General features: G+C 34.0%; 2 protein-coding genes across 2 annotated transcripts in view; both read right to left on the bottom strand.

The window, feature by feature from the left end:
- LOC140449132 (uncharacterized) overlaps window positions 1–14,083 on the bottom strand; it is a 61,642-nt gene that overhangs the window by 32,547 nt on the left and 15,012 nt on the right. The window contains exon 4 of the mRNA XM_072542278.1: window positions 10,745–11,354. Within this exon, the coding sequence (XP_072398379.1) occupies window positions 10,745–11,354 (610 nt within the window). The remainder of the gene's footprint in view (window positions 1–10,744; window positions 11,355–14,083) is intronic.
- Window positions 4,232–9,279, bottom strand: LOC140448052 (beta-1,3-glucan-binding protein-like). Its single transcript, XM_072541100.1, has 4 exons — window positions 9,051–9,279; window positions 7,811–7,950; window positions 5,689–5,852; window positions 4,232–4,903 (listed from the first exon to the last, which is right to left on the bottom strand). Exons 1-4 carry the CDS (start codon window positions 9,255–9,257, stop codon window positions 4,281–4,283), a joined length of 1,134 nt encoding a protein of 377 aa, XP_072397201.1. The 5' UTR covers window positions 9,258–9,279; the 3' UTR covers window positions 4,232–4,280.

Raw genomic sequence — 14,083 nt, 5'->3', positions numbered from 1 at the left:
GTAGTGACAAAAAACCAAAAAGATATAGTTAGTTTATGAGTTCCGTAGGTCGCAACGTCTAAAAATTATTAATTTTAATGTTTCTCTAAATTGAGGCTATGAGAGCAAGAGTGGGCTAACGACCATTTTGTTGATAATTGAGTTATAGATTGTAATCACTTCTAACGACCTAAAGTTTTAAAGCAAAACCGGTCTAACCAACATTTCCGTATATTATAACATAATACTCTCCAGTAAGGTGATTTTGCATTATAGAAAATAACAAAAATTTGAAAAAAAGAATGGGCTAAGCCACGAAGTTGTGGATTAGACCAAAATTGTTCAATACATAAATACGTAAAAGAATGCAAGAGTGGGCTAACCATCTTCTTTGTAGGATAGACCGGCTTTAACTACTAATCAAGGGTACGTATCACACAATCTAACCTTCCAGTGAATAGATATTTGTGTTAAGGTGGAAATTAAACTGTGTAGTGCAGTCTCTTTCTTTTTAATCGTATCCTCTCTTTGCGCTTGGAGATGCTCTATTCTATGGTACATGGTACCTACTTATCGGACTTACTTCTTAGTAGTCCATAATTTGGCTACTAATAATGCTCATATATATGTTTGGAACGAGACACAAGCATCACGAGGACCTCAAGATTTGTTCATTCATTTATCAATAATTTTGTTTTGGTTCAGAGCAGTGGCTATACCGTTCTGAGGAGACCTAAAGAGATCGAAATACGTATAAGCGGCTCGTCGCTGCCCTGTATCGAAACAAAAATCTAATACCGTCATTATGTTTTATTACTTACCAGAAACTGAATTCACTACGGTTTTTGACCATGATGAACGGCATGTGGAATGCAATTTTAGATTACCTTGCCGAGTAATTTATCAAGCTGTTTGCTTTGCAAGTTATAGAAAGCACAGTGGTAAAAATTTTAATTCGGTTTCGCCCGGTAGAAACCGTTGATTTCTCTTTATTTTTTTTAATGAATTAATGAATTTTACTGAGTTTTACATTTGGAAAAACATGACGTCGCAAACTAAATTAAAGAGAGATTTAGAAAACCGACCACACCTTTCAGATATGGTCCAGATTATGGCTGAGCGCGGAAAATACACTTTAAAATATAAGAAAAGTTTTAATGGACAGTTTCATATTTTGGATTTCCTAATGAATAAAGCGATGAAGAAATAAAAGAACTTCTGAAACCCACACATTCTTTAAAAAAACCCAGAGGATTCTCCAGAGAAAAAAGAGATAATATTCTTAAACAATTAAGTACTCTGTTTCCAGAAAATCGAAAATTGTTTTGGGAAAATTTGCTGGACTTTACAAATGATAACGGTAGTGACAGGGAGAGAAATACATCATAATTGTTTGCTTGGTTTTAAGTTAGTTATTTTTTCATTTTTTAAATACACCTATCATTTGTATTTTGAACATTTATCCATTTTGCGTACATAATAAACAATTATAAGCTATTTATTTTTCTTTTTTGGAAACTGTACTTCCTTGTAAAATATCCTATTTATAAATTTATAAATAAAATGCAGATACGGCACTATTTCTGTTCCAGTTTAATATGTACGCTGCTCAATTAAAACGCGGTATATGACTTTTTATTTACAGGTTTGATAAAAACATGATTTTTTTTTAAGAATACATTTTTAAATAAAGTTCAACTATCATTAGAACAAGTTTTGCGTTAAAAAGTTTACAAAACATATACCTAGAGAGTCCAGAGAAAAAACTTTAATAGCCGATTTCTCGGTTTTAAGTTGACTGTAGATACCGCGTTTTATTTGAGGACGGCAGTCGGGTTGATATAAATTTTATTTAAAATTTTGATTGAAGTTATCTCAGCTGCTTTTTTTATTTAAAATATTTTGTTTACGGCGTACAGATTCTTGGTAAATCGATTTGTTCCCTTTTCCCTCCCCTGTAAGTAGAGTTTTAAGCAGAGTCGTGGATAGAAGTGGTAAACTTTTTTGCATCTTTTTTGGGGTCCCAAAATTGATATAATAATAATAGTCTCCCGTTTTATACCGCTGTCGCGGCTTTGGGAGTATAGCAGGGTAGTCTGCTATATCTAGGGCCTACGGTATACAAGGAAGGTAACATGGCCAGTGCTACGCTTCAACCGTCTATTATTACCCCTGGTTTTACCCAAGGTACTCATTTTTATTCAGGCTGAGTCGACCTGGGGCCTATAGACATTTTTAAAATGTCTAGATGTTCTTGCCGGCGGTGGGATTCGAACCCCGGACCACCGGCTTGCGAGTCAAGCATCCTACCGCTTGCGCTACGCAGGCCCTCCCAAAATTGATATTATCAGGAAAATTCAGCTTATGCGTTTGATTTCTAGGGGTCAAATCTCTGACGACTGTACTATAAGTCAAAGAGGTGTTAGTTGCAATTTATTTATAAAAAAAGTGGAAATGACTGATAAAAGATTGTAACTATATATTTTGCCTACCATAGGGGTATTACTATTAGGGGTAGAAGATGGGGGATAGAAATTCTTGGGGCGAAAATAGGGTAAGCAAAATAAACGCTACTTGTGCGAACGGGCACTCAGGCTTTGGTAGGAGAGCTGGGGTCGTGGATAAGTAAAAGACAAGGGGTGTTTGGATTGGGGCAACTACAGAAAAATGAAATAAAGGGTCATAAATCTCTTGGGACAAACAAAAACAAAACGAAACAGGAAACACCTCAAGAAATTTAATATAGGGCGCCACTTGAGGTGCCTAATTATACCTATTACAACCAGCTAGTTGTAACTGGAGATATAATTATCAGAAATGCAAAACATTCAAAATCTTTTTCAAATTAAACTCAAAAAGGGTTATTTAAAAAAAAATAAACAAAATGTTGAAAAACAAAATTTAACATTTATTTTTGTGTCACCACAAACAGTTACAAAACATAGAGAACACAAGAATGCTCAAAAAAAGATAATACAAAATATTATAACAATAGCTGCAAAATACAAAAATACAAAAAAGACTTACAATTGTTAATGGGCGACAATTTGTAGCAGAAATAAATTATTACAAATCAAAAAAATATCTTTTTAAGTGAAACTATGCATAGTGATTAACCTTCTTTAAAAAACAAAAACAAAATCTCAAATATGATTCGGTATTTACCAAATGTTAAAAATAGTGCTAACTGTCATATGTTAATACTAAATCTTAAAACTGAGAACAATTAAAATGACAGCAAGCTAGGCCCCGCCCTAACATCTACAATTTTAGTTATTACAATTTCTTAAACTTTTATGAAAGCAATTATTATTAGAAAATGTTTATTTTTCCTTTAAAAGTTCAACCAAAAAAATTACCTGTGTTTCACTAAAACTTCTGGGGTTAGGAACTTCACTTACACTGGAGATTTACTGCCACCAAAAAAAACTGCATCATAGTCTGGAACGGCGACCAAGGACAAACAAAATTGAGGCTAAAAGTTGGCAGTGGACACAAACTTCGAAAATCTGCTTCTTTAAAAAAACTGGAACCATGTGGGTATTTTTCAAATTTGTTGGAAACGCCGCAAATCTCTTAGATACAAATCTTTTTTTCAACAAATTTGCCGGCTTCTTCAAACCACACACACCGACGTCTGCTCTCAATGACCAATCTTTTCAACCTCATTTTAACTTCACATACAACTGCTACTATACTATACATTTTCCCATGAAAAAAGGCGAAAAACACAAAACATTACGAATTTGAAGGAAAATTCGGACTCCAATAAAAATAAACACGCCTTTAATAGCGGCCGGCCTTACCGAGAGTGACGAAATTATCTTAAAAAATTGATGGCATAAACTAGAATAAGCAAAACGCCAACATAAACAAAACACAACGAACATTAAGACGTAGATTAATTTAAAAACGCAATATCGGGCGGTTTGAACCAAGAAATATCGAAGAATTTGCGCCTGTGACATAAATAAACAATAAAATGATTCATGATCGACGGCGGCGACCTAAAAAGACGAAAGATTATAAATTGAAGGATACGAACTAAGAAACATTGAAAAAATTCTTCGTTATGATAATGCATATATAAGGGGATTTCAATTAACACATATACGAGGGGACTTCAAAATAAAATGCTACAAGATTAGTGCAAAAAGCACAAAAGTAGTAGAACGATATTTTTAAAGTGAATGTTTTCTCAAGTAGTTTTAAGAAAATGAAGGATGTTTAGATAAGGAAGAAAAAATAAAGCGACATTTTTTCATAAGTTTTATTTATCATTTCATAATATATCCTTATATCTATATTGCCCAGACTCTGACATAATCAACTTTAAAATGAGAATCGTCTGTGCCCAAATTCCACGTTGGAATCCACTGCTGCCTGTTCCTCCAAAAATCTGTCATACCAATACGGTATGGAGAAGAACGGGACCACGGCTTTTTACCTGATCTATTATCAGCTGCATCAGGAAAGAAATATCCTCCAACAGCTAAATTAAGAATTAAGTAAAATTCGGCATCGAAAGGCGCCATTTTGCTTGATCCTTTCCATGGATTAGGTAATCCAGTCTTCTGTAAATTTCCAAGTTCCCAGAATCCGCCAGAAGGTGGTATAACTTTTCCAATTTCTGTATCATCTAAAGAAAATTTTATAAAATCGGGTGTCCACTTCATTTGATATTTGTGATAAGCGTGATCAAAACCTTCACCTTCAGGTAAGGTTGTTTCGTAGTGAGTTTGAGCATAGCGATTGGTTTGTGCATTTGCGCCCCAATGTAAAGTAGTACTTAATAGGGGTGTACCAATATTTTGTCCATTAGGTTTTATCAGTTCTTTGTTTCCTCTTGTTTCCACTATATCTATTTCTCCAGAAGAAATCCAATCTCCGTTTTCTATCCATTTATTAGGTAGCAACCAAATTGCTGAAAGAGAAAAAATTCATATTATTACAATACAAAAATAAACAATTTTTAAATTAGTTCAAGGAAATAAGCAAAATAGTAACCTGTTTGTGACACAGGCCCTTCCAGGCAAATGGCAGTTGTTTTGACTAGTAGGAACATTTATAACAAGAACCTAAATGTTTTCTGCAAACGATTTTTGAACTTAATTATTTACTAACAAATTAAGGTAAAAAAACGGAAAATCTTAACTTTTTATATCTATCAGCCAAAAGTGAAGCATTTAACACAGAGAGTAAGAAACTTATAAGTCATATCTTCTTCTTCTTGTAGTACCTATCCATTTCGGATCTTGGTGACCATCATGGCAATCTGTATTTTGCAAACTGCTGCTCTGAAAAGATTTGTGGTTGTTGTGTTGAACCACGTATGTAGATTTTTCAGCCAGGAAATCCTTCGCCTACCTGGTTCTCGTTTTTTTTTCTACTTTTCCTTGTAGAATTAATAGCACAAGCCAACCAAATCTACCAAATTTTTCTCCAAAATGTTCAGGAAGCAGCAATTAAATTTTTTTAAGATTTCGAGCAATTTAGCTGTTATTTTGGATTTAACATTTCGATTATAATGGATCTGCCGACTTAAATGAGAATATCAGAAGAAAATCTTAATCATTCTAAATGATAAGGCACTTTTTTATCTCTAAAACATTAAAAAGAAACAATGGCGTTCGAAAACACCATTTTGATGTTAAAGTAAGGCTCATCTGCTAAGCTGAAAATATTCCATAAAAATAATAATATACCTACCTGGCCATAACCAATCTCCTGTTGAAACTTTAGCCCTAACTTCAACTTTACCATATTTAAATGAAAAGGTATCTAATGTTCTAAGACGAGCACTTTTTACTGGATTTAGTATTTCAGCTGGTGAGCCTGTCCTTTTACAACCAAAATTGTGAGGATTAGTACACCTAAAATATCAAATAAACAAAAGAAATCTATATGTAATTAAATAAAGTTAGATTAAAGTTAGAGTTTAAAAGAATAAACAAAAGAATAATAACTACAGTACATTCAACCAATACACCTCTAAACGATTAACGGAATTCGCAGAAAACCTTTCGTTGTAGTAACAGGCACGGTAATGTGCACTGGTGTTCTCCATAATGTTTAAAACTTTGCTAAATTTTAAGTATAAAATAAATAAAGGTGTCATTAACCCGTTGTTCATAGTTTTGCATATTTTTTTACATGTTTTTTAATAAATAATATTCTTGCATAATGTTATTTAACATTGTTCTGAAGCTATTTTCTTGTGGCATTTTAAATTAATTTATATTCAAAGGGCTTGAAGTTACGTCCAGCATATTCAAGCAGAAGGTTGAACAACATTCTACATAGAGCCAGCTTGTCCATGATCCGCGAAAGGTTACAATATCATAGATGTAATTTATTTTTTTTTGAACAAGATATTGTAAGTATTGAAGATTTACTTTTCGATATGATATCAAATTCTGATTTTGATCAAATTATTTTTAGTTTACATATAGTATATGAAAATTCATATATTAAACAAAGAGATATACATTTAAATAAATTTAATATTCTATTAGAACAAAACAGTATACACACTTTAGATAACCTAAATAGAAATAATGACATTTTAGCGACAGTTGTCAATCTATCAAATAGACATTTAAATGCAACGGAGAATTTAATACTGTCAAAGGGTCTAAACTTTGCTGTTACTCAGCCATCAATTCCAAAATTAGACATAATAGCTCAGTGGAATAAATATCTCACACTAATGTTTGTATTTTGAGAACGATTTCCGAAGTGGAAATTGAAACGTCAATAAACGTATTTTTACCTTTAATTGTTATTTAACGTAAATTTCTTTCACCTACTTGTTTAATAATTTTGTTCTGAAACAAATACTACCGTGCTAAGAATAATTTATATTCAAAGTAGATATACAAAATACTAAAATATTACTTTTAATTTTTGTTAAAAAATACTTCGGAGTAAACTAGAATATTTTGTCAATTAAATAGTGGTGGTTAGATTGACCATATGTCTGGTAGAGTGTACTATTTTTGAGACGTCTGCGATTACGGGTTAAAGTTAGGGTTTTGCTAAATATATTTAACTTTTTAGGGTTTCCATCCATTTCTAAACTTTTTATCAAACATAATTAAATTACAATCGGCATTCCTAATGATCATTATGCTAATTTGCTTAATGTGTTTAGGATCTTTATCAGTGGTTATTTTATACTTTACCTCTCAAGCACAACAGTTAGAAAGTTTCTGTCATATTGATCTAAGCTCAGTATATTTTAATTCAACACGACACTGTACTTTATCGTTTTAACTGTTAATATGACCTTCGTCCTATAACGAAAACGTTACTCAAATAAATTGACTTTTCTGTCGTATTTCTATAATATTCGCTTTAATTACTACATACAGACGAAACGAGTAGAGTTAACGTGAATTTAAATACGTGACACTCACTACACCGTATCGGTCAGAGACTAATCCACGTTGGATAGACTGGGTGGAAAATATTTCATCCCCAACACGTCATGTGCCAATGACTAATAATGAACTATATATAGCTATATAGTACCATCATAATTAGCCGTTTTGAGTCCACTGTTGAACATAGACCGCTCGTAAATATTTCCATTGCATCTGATCTTGAGCACCCTGAATTCAGTTGTGCTATATGCGCTTGATATCGTCCGACCACCTTGTTGGAGAATCTCTTCAATTACGATAGGCATCGTGTCTAGTCTCCATCCTAAGATGTTCTTCTTTCATCTGTGACTCTGGCAACATGGGTATACTTAATATATATATATATATATATATATATATATATATATATATATATATATATATATATATATACGAATAATGCTTACTTGTTCCCTAAATCTACGGTAGCTGATTGTAAAAATTGTTCCCCTAACTCGTCGGCTACAAAAGTTGGTTTTATATGTAAAACTCCATTTGAAGTATAGCTGTTGTTTCTGCTGTTTGTGTACCATTGAAATTGGTTGTTCTGTAAACATAAAGGAGCAACATGGTAAAAATGTTAACAAAATTTAATATTTAATTTAAGTTTTCTACTTAAGAAAGTTCTCCTCGTATATTAGGAAAAAGCAGAACTGATCTTGATAATGGCAAATGTGCTTGCTTTCAATCACATTTCGAATAGTTTGTTGATCTAGATGTTGTTCCTATTCTTCTACGAGAACTTCCTCGACACTTTGAAGGTTTCTTAGTGATTGACGATCCTTTAAACGCTTTAAAAGTGTATCCCAAATATTTTCAATAGGATTTAAATCTGGATTCCTCGCTGGCCACTCTATAACCTGAATATTGTGGATAGTCAAATAATTTGAACTATCCTGGTCACGGGCGGTCTCGCATTATCTTGCTGAAGAATAAATTCTGGACATATACGTTACTCCATTGTACCCTGGTCCAATTCATGTACTCTTTTGCAAACCAGCGACTGGATTTAAGGTTTGCAAGGGTCAAAAGACATACTCTAGCTGACCTTCTTGTATTCAACCCATGTTCGTGAAGCCGGTTACGTATAGTTTGAGTATTTATTCTTGTACCCGTAGCTTCTACCAACTCAGTTGTAGAGTTCGAGCAGTACTTCGACGATTTCTGACGGCCCATAGTTGTAAAAGTCGATTCTCTCTAGCTGTAGTCGCCCTTGCACGATGCGTATAAGGTTGTTTTCTAATAATTCCATACAGTTCATGTCTGGTCCAGGTTAACATATAACAGCACGAGTAACATTTAACATTTCTGCTGAACGGCGTCTTAAGTAACCTTCTTTAATTAAAGTTATTATCCTAGCAATTTGAATCTCTCTGAGATACACTCTGCGCCTTCGGGACCTTCCAAGCACATCAAATCTATCATTAACCTCTCAAATTTTCATGTTTTTTTAAAAACTATAATTATTTTTAATTGGTAACTTACAAATAATTGAATATATACTATATATATATATATATATATATATATATATATATATATATATATATATATATATATATATATATACCCTGTATCTAAGATAAAATAATTATGATATCCAACCTTAAAGAAAGTAAGATATATCAATATTATATTATTACTTACTCCACCTCCGGCTAACGTATCTTCGTGTTTCCATTTATCTAAATTCAAATCGTCGAAGTTATCTTCAAATATAAGATCACCTGAACATATATTTCTGGGCGCAAAGGGTCCACTAGCCCTCGTCACACTTTTTACACAATGAGAGTTCACTTTACAAAACCCTACTAGCACGAAGACAAGAAGGACTTTCATCATGTTGTACGTCATTCTTTGCACAAAGTATTGGATAGTAAGTGATCTACGTTTATATACCTCGCTGCACCAAATATTATCAATTTAATGTTTACTAATGTGGTCGAATTAAGTATTATTAATTACCACATAAATAAATGTATAGTTGACTTATTGAACTATAAATAGTTATTTTTCGAGATTATTTGTCTTAATAAACATTTTACTCATCAAATAAAATTTGAATCAATAGCTTTATATTTAAGAATGTATTGATTTTTATAAATCCAATATATTTAACTAAATTATTATTGCATTAAGAACACCTAAATCCAAGTATCCGTCATGGTGGCTTTTTGAATTTAACAATCAAGAATATAATAAGCCTGAGAGCTATATACCTAAGAGCTATCGACGACTCGTTATTTTAAGCGTCTGCTATACAAGATAGTTGAGAGGACAACCCGTACCAAACTATTTTACCTTGCAAAATCAAATATTTTTCAAGAACAAGATTCATGCCTGAAAGAAGCTTTAGCCATCAAATTCTCTCCCTAAAAATATTTGTTGAGAATATATTTCAAAAGAAACGTAAAATAGTAGTAACTTTCATAGACTCTCCTTTCACACTGTGTCGTATGTGCAGATACCTGCACCTACGACACAGTGAGAAAGGAGAGTCCTTTATTTAAAATATACAAGACGGTACTACGCCGTTCATTCAACAATCTGATAAACCAAATGTTAACTGACAGATTTTTCCAAATATTTTCTAATGGAAAAACTAGTAAATTCATAAATCTTTTTTTGATAATTTTTGTAAAAAGTTTATATACGTGTAAAAACAAACTGATAGGACGGTAGTTTTTTAGATCTGTTATGTCTCCTTGCTTGTGTAATAAAATAATAACTGCATTTTTCCATTGAGTAGGAGTTTTTCCTTGGTAGATGCATTCGGTCAAAAAACCTGGCCAAAGCCTGGATAATTGTATTTTTAACCTAGTCTGATCGCTTCGATCGTTACTCCGTCATAGCCATGGGATTCGTTATTTTTCGTTTCTAAAAGTGCCGTTTTGATTTCGTATGGAGTTATTTCTGGCATTCATTCTAGTCCCTAGTTTGTGATTTTGGGCAGGGGCTGATCTTGCCTTTCGCCGGTGCTCTTATACATTTGCGATAAAAGGATTCGACAACCTCAAGGAATTTGGGTCTATCAGTAGTAATGTTTTTATTTTGTACATATTCTTGTTTCCTATGCTATTCCTTAAAACTTTGTTTTCTTGAATTATTTTAGTTCTATGGAAATGAAACTCCAGAAAAAACTTTTTGCCATACTGCACATGATGAAATAAAGTTTAATAAGATTATAAATAAATAAAATAGTTGGGGTAACCAGCAAATAACAGATATGGTCGTGAGTTATTAATTGACCATGTTTTTTTTTGAAATTGTAACAATTATAGGAGATAATAAATTTCTAAATTAGTTTTTCTCTATGAATTTATTTATTATTAAACAATTACAAAGCCCAGACTTTCACGTAGTCAATTTTAAGATGTGAATCATCTGTGTTTAAGTGCCAAGTAGGTTTCCATTGTTGATTAGCTTTCCAGAAACTTGTCATACCCTCACGATAAGGTTGAGTGTTAGTCCATGGTTTTTTACCCGACTTATTATCAGCGTCATCAGGAAAAAAGTTTCCTCCAACGGCCAAATTAATCAATAAATGAAACTCCGCGTCAAATGGAGCCATCTTGTTTCCACTCCACGGATTCTGTTGTCCGGACGACTGGAGTTCGCCAAGTTCCCAAAAGCCTCCAGCAGGTGGTGTAACGATTCCAATTTGTTGATCATCGAAAGACAATTTTAAATGCTCAGGAGTCCACTCTAATTGATATTTGTGATACGCTTTGTCAAACCCACCTGCCAGGTTCTTTTCCCAGTGAGTTTTCATGAATTTATTATTTTTTGCATCGGGTCCCCAGTGCAGAGTACTAGCTGCTAGATCTTTCCCAAGATTTTGTCCACTGCCTCTTGCTATAAGCTCTCGATTTCCTCTGCTCTCCATTATATCTATTTCTCCAGATCTTGGCCAACCTCCATATACCCATTTAGTTGGTAACAACCAGATTGCTAAAAAATATAAGAATAAAGTAAAATAAAATTTCAAATTCTTTAAAGATAAAAAAATTCCTCTTAATTTGCAATATATTTTGCAATCAAGCATTATGACTTGAATAATCATCTACAGCAATTCTGCTAAATTTTTACGTGTTCAATTTTTATGTGGGGTAATAAAGATACCACAATTTAAGTACAATTTGTTTAAATTTTAAAAGCTCCTTTTTCATTAAATTGAATAAAAATAAAATAAAATCTAGAACTTGTAATAATGTGCATCGCCTCCATCCGGTCACCGCTTCGTACATAGGCAACTCGTACTCGTACTTCGTACTCCCACCAAAAGTTATTCCTTGATCGACGCGCGCTAGAGGAGATGGAAGGCCTACGACGATATAAAACAGTTTACGCCACAAGAGAGAGTTGACTTACCCCCCCAGAGGGAAACGTAACCATACAAAACCCCAGAGTGAAAAGAAACTCCAAAATCATAACACTCACACAAGGAAGATAGTTCGTAGCTCAAATCAACCAGAATATCGCATATCGCCTCGTACACAGTGGGCCCAGCTGCTCACACAAGGATACAGTCTATATTGTGGTATCGTATAATATTTTATATATTTTCTTTATTATGATGTAGACTATATACTAATTATGATTTTTGTCCACAGGTCACCTACAAAAAAAAAACCACAAAAAACACAAAAAACTGGCCTCGGCCACCAAAAAAATAAAAAAAATACTAACAAAAACCGGCTTCGGCCACCAAAAAAAAATTAACAAAAACCCCAAAACCCGGGCACGTAGGGCCCAACCCCTTGAGCACCAAGTCGCCGAACTGAGCCGGGACATAGCGGAGATGCGCTGTCCTGAGTTTTTGCATACGGTTAGGAAACCATGTTGGGGTTCTATTACCCAGGACCTCCACATGAAGAGCATTTGGCTGATTGTTGTGCCTCTATAGCGCATCAGAGTGCTATAGTGGGGAAAGGGATGGTCTAGAGCATTGGAGCACGGTGGGGTAACTCCTGTTTTTACTCGAGTTAACACACCTTGCTCCAATGAATTGTTACACCCGATCGTACTACCTGGTGAACATTTCTCATAGGCTGGGTTCAATTAAATTGCTTGCTTGCTAGAGAGTTGACTTTCGCTAGAGTGCTGATCTAGCGGGAACTCCACCGGGCCTCTGGGTATTGACTAAAGACCAACCGCTTATGCTAGAGTATTGATCTACTTGCAGTTCCGTATCTGATCTTGAAGTATTTATCTGAGACAGACCTATTCTTTTCTGTGACTAAGTACTGATTAGTCGCTGTCCGCTCCTCGCCAGACCGACTGTTGATTGGTCCGTTCCTTCTTTTCTCCTTTGACCCGTTTCTTCTAGATTTTATGACATTAATTGTATATATTTTTTGCAGGTATAAACAATTAGTCATAGCGCCGTCGATACCGTCGTCGCCAGGATTGATGTTTTAGTTTTTATTGTACATATTACGTATAATCTAATTTTATTTTGTTATTTATTTATTTCAAATATATTTTTATTTAAATTAAACCTGTGTTTTTATGAGCCTGTTGAAACAACCTAAAAAATCGAGAAAAAGAAAAGCGATTGCGAGAAGAATTGAATAGAAAACTTCTAGAAGAGAAGAAGTAAACAAAACAATAAGAATGACATAAGATTAAGATGTTACCCCGAGAAACGGTTAAAAGAGCAATAAGAATAAAAAAATCAAAGAAAAGAGTTTAATTTTTATTTAAATTAAACCTGTGTTTTTATGAGCCTGTTGAAACAACCTAAAAAATCGAGAAAAAGAAAAGCGATTGCGAGAAGAATTGAATAGAAAACTTCTAGAAGAGAAGAAGTAAACAAAACAATAAGAATGACATAAGATTAAGATGTTACCCCGAGAAACGGTTAAAAGAGCAATAAGAATAAAAAAATCAAAGAAAAGAGCTTAGGTTTGATGAAGAATGTAAACAAGCAAAAGAAAAATTATCAGTGTTGATTCAGCAGTAAAAGCAGGCTGGAAAAAATATGCTGGTATGTAGGCTTGGTATATAAGACTCGTATATTATAGTACCGACTAAAATCCGTCCCCTTCCTCTAGCACTGTTTCCCTCTCGGAACTACCGTAAGGCATTACTTCACGGAAGGAGGATCTAGATATTGTTCTTCCTTCATGTTGTTGAAATAATTGCTCCTCTGCTTCTAACCGTCTATATTTTCAGCTCGCCTCATTTCAATGCGGCGAAGATCCTGGAGGACTTTCATCGCGAATGTGCTGATTAAATCCCATGCTGCCTTCGATGAAAGAATTTCTCCTATTATCGTCTCTAGTCCAATTTTCCCAAGTATTACGCAGTAAGTTGAACCCAGGACACACGAAGAACACGTGTTCCGCGTCTTCACTGACACCGAGACAGTGTGTCACTTATTCATGTTTGCGGTTCGGTCAAACATTCACCTGTGGTATAAGACAATGTGTCCACCTGCCCGTTCTTGCGGAATTGCCATCAACGCAGACGCATGCTATTTTGCCATTCTCTTCTTCCAAGTTCATCTGGGAACAGTGTAGTTATAATTGACTCTCTTTGCTCTTTGATAAAGGGTCTTCCTTTCTTCAGCTACCACTCCAATGCCCGGCTATGACGACTATTGCGTCCTCACATATTGTGCAGAATGCGCTGGCAACCTTAAAGAGCTTAGACGATATACTGATGCGACCTTCCTT

The sequence above is a fragment of the Diabrotica undecimpunctata genome, chromosome 8 (assembly GCF_040954645.1).
Source record: "Diabrotica undecimpunctata isolate CICGRU chromosome 8, icDiaUnde3, whole genome shotgun sequence".
NCBI lineage: Eukaryota > Metazoa > Arthropoda > Insecta > Coleoptera > Chrysomelidae > Diabrotica > Diabrotica undecimpunctata.
The sequence above is the reverse complement of the archived record's forward strand: the minus strand, read 5'-3'. Positions and strand labels throughout refer to the sequence as shown.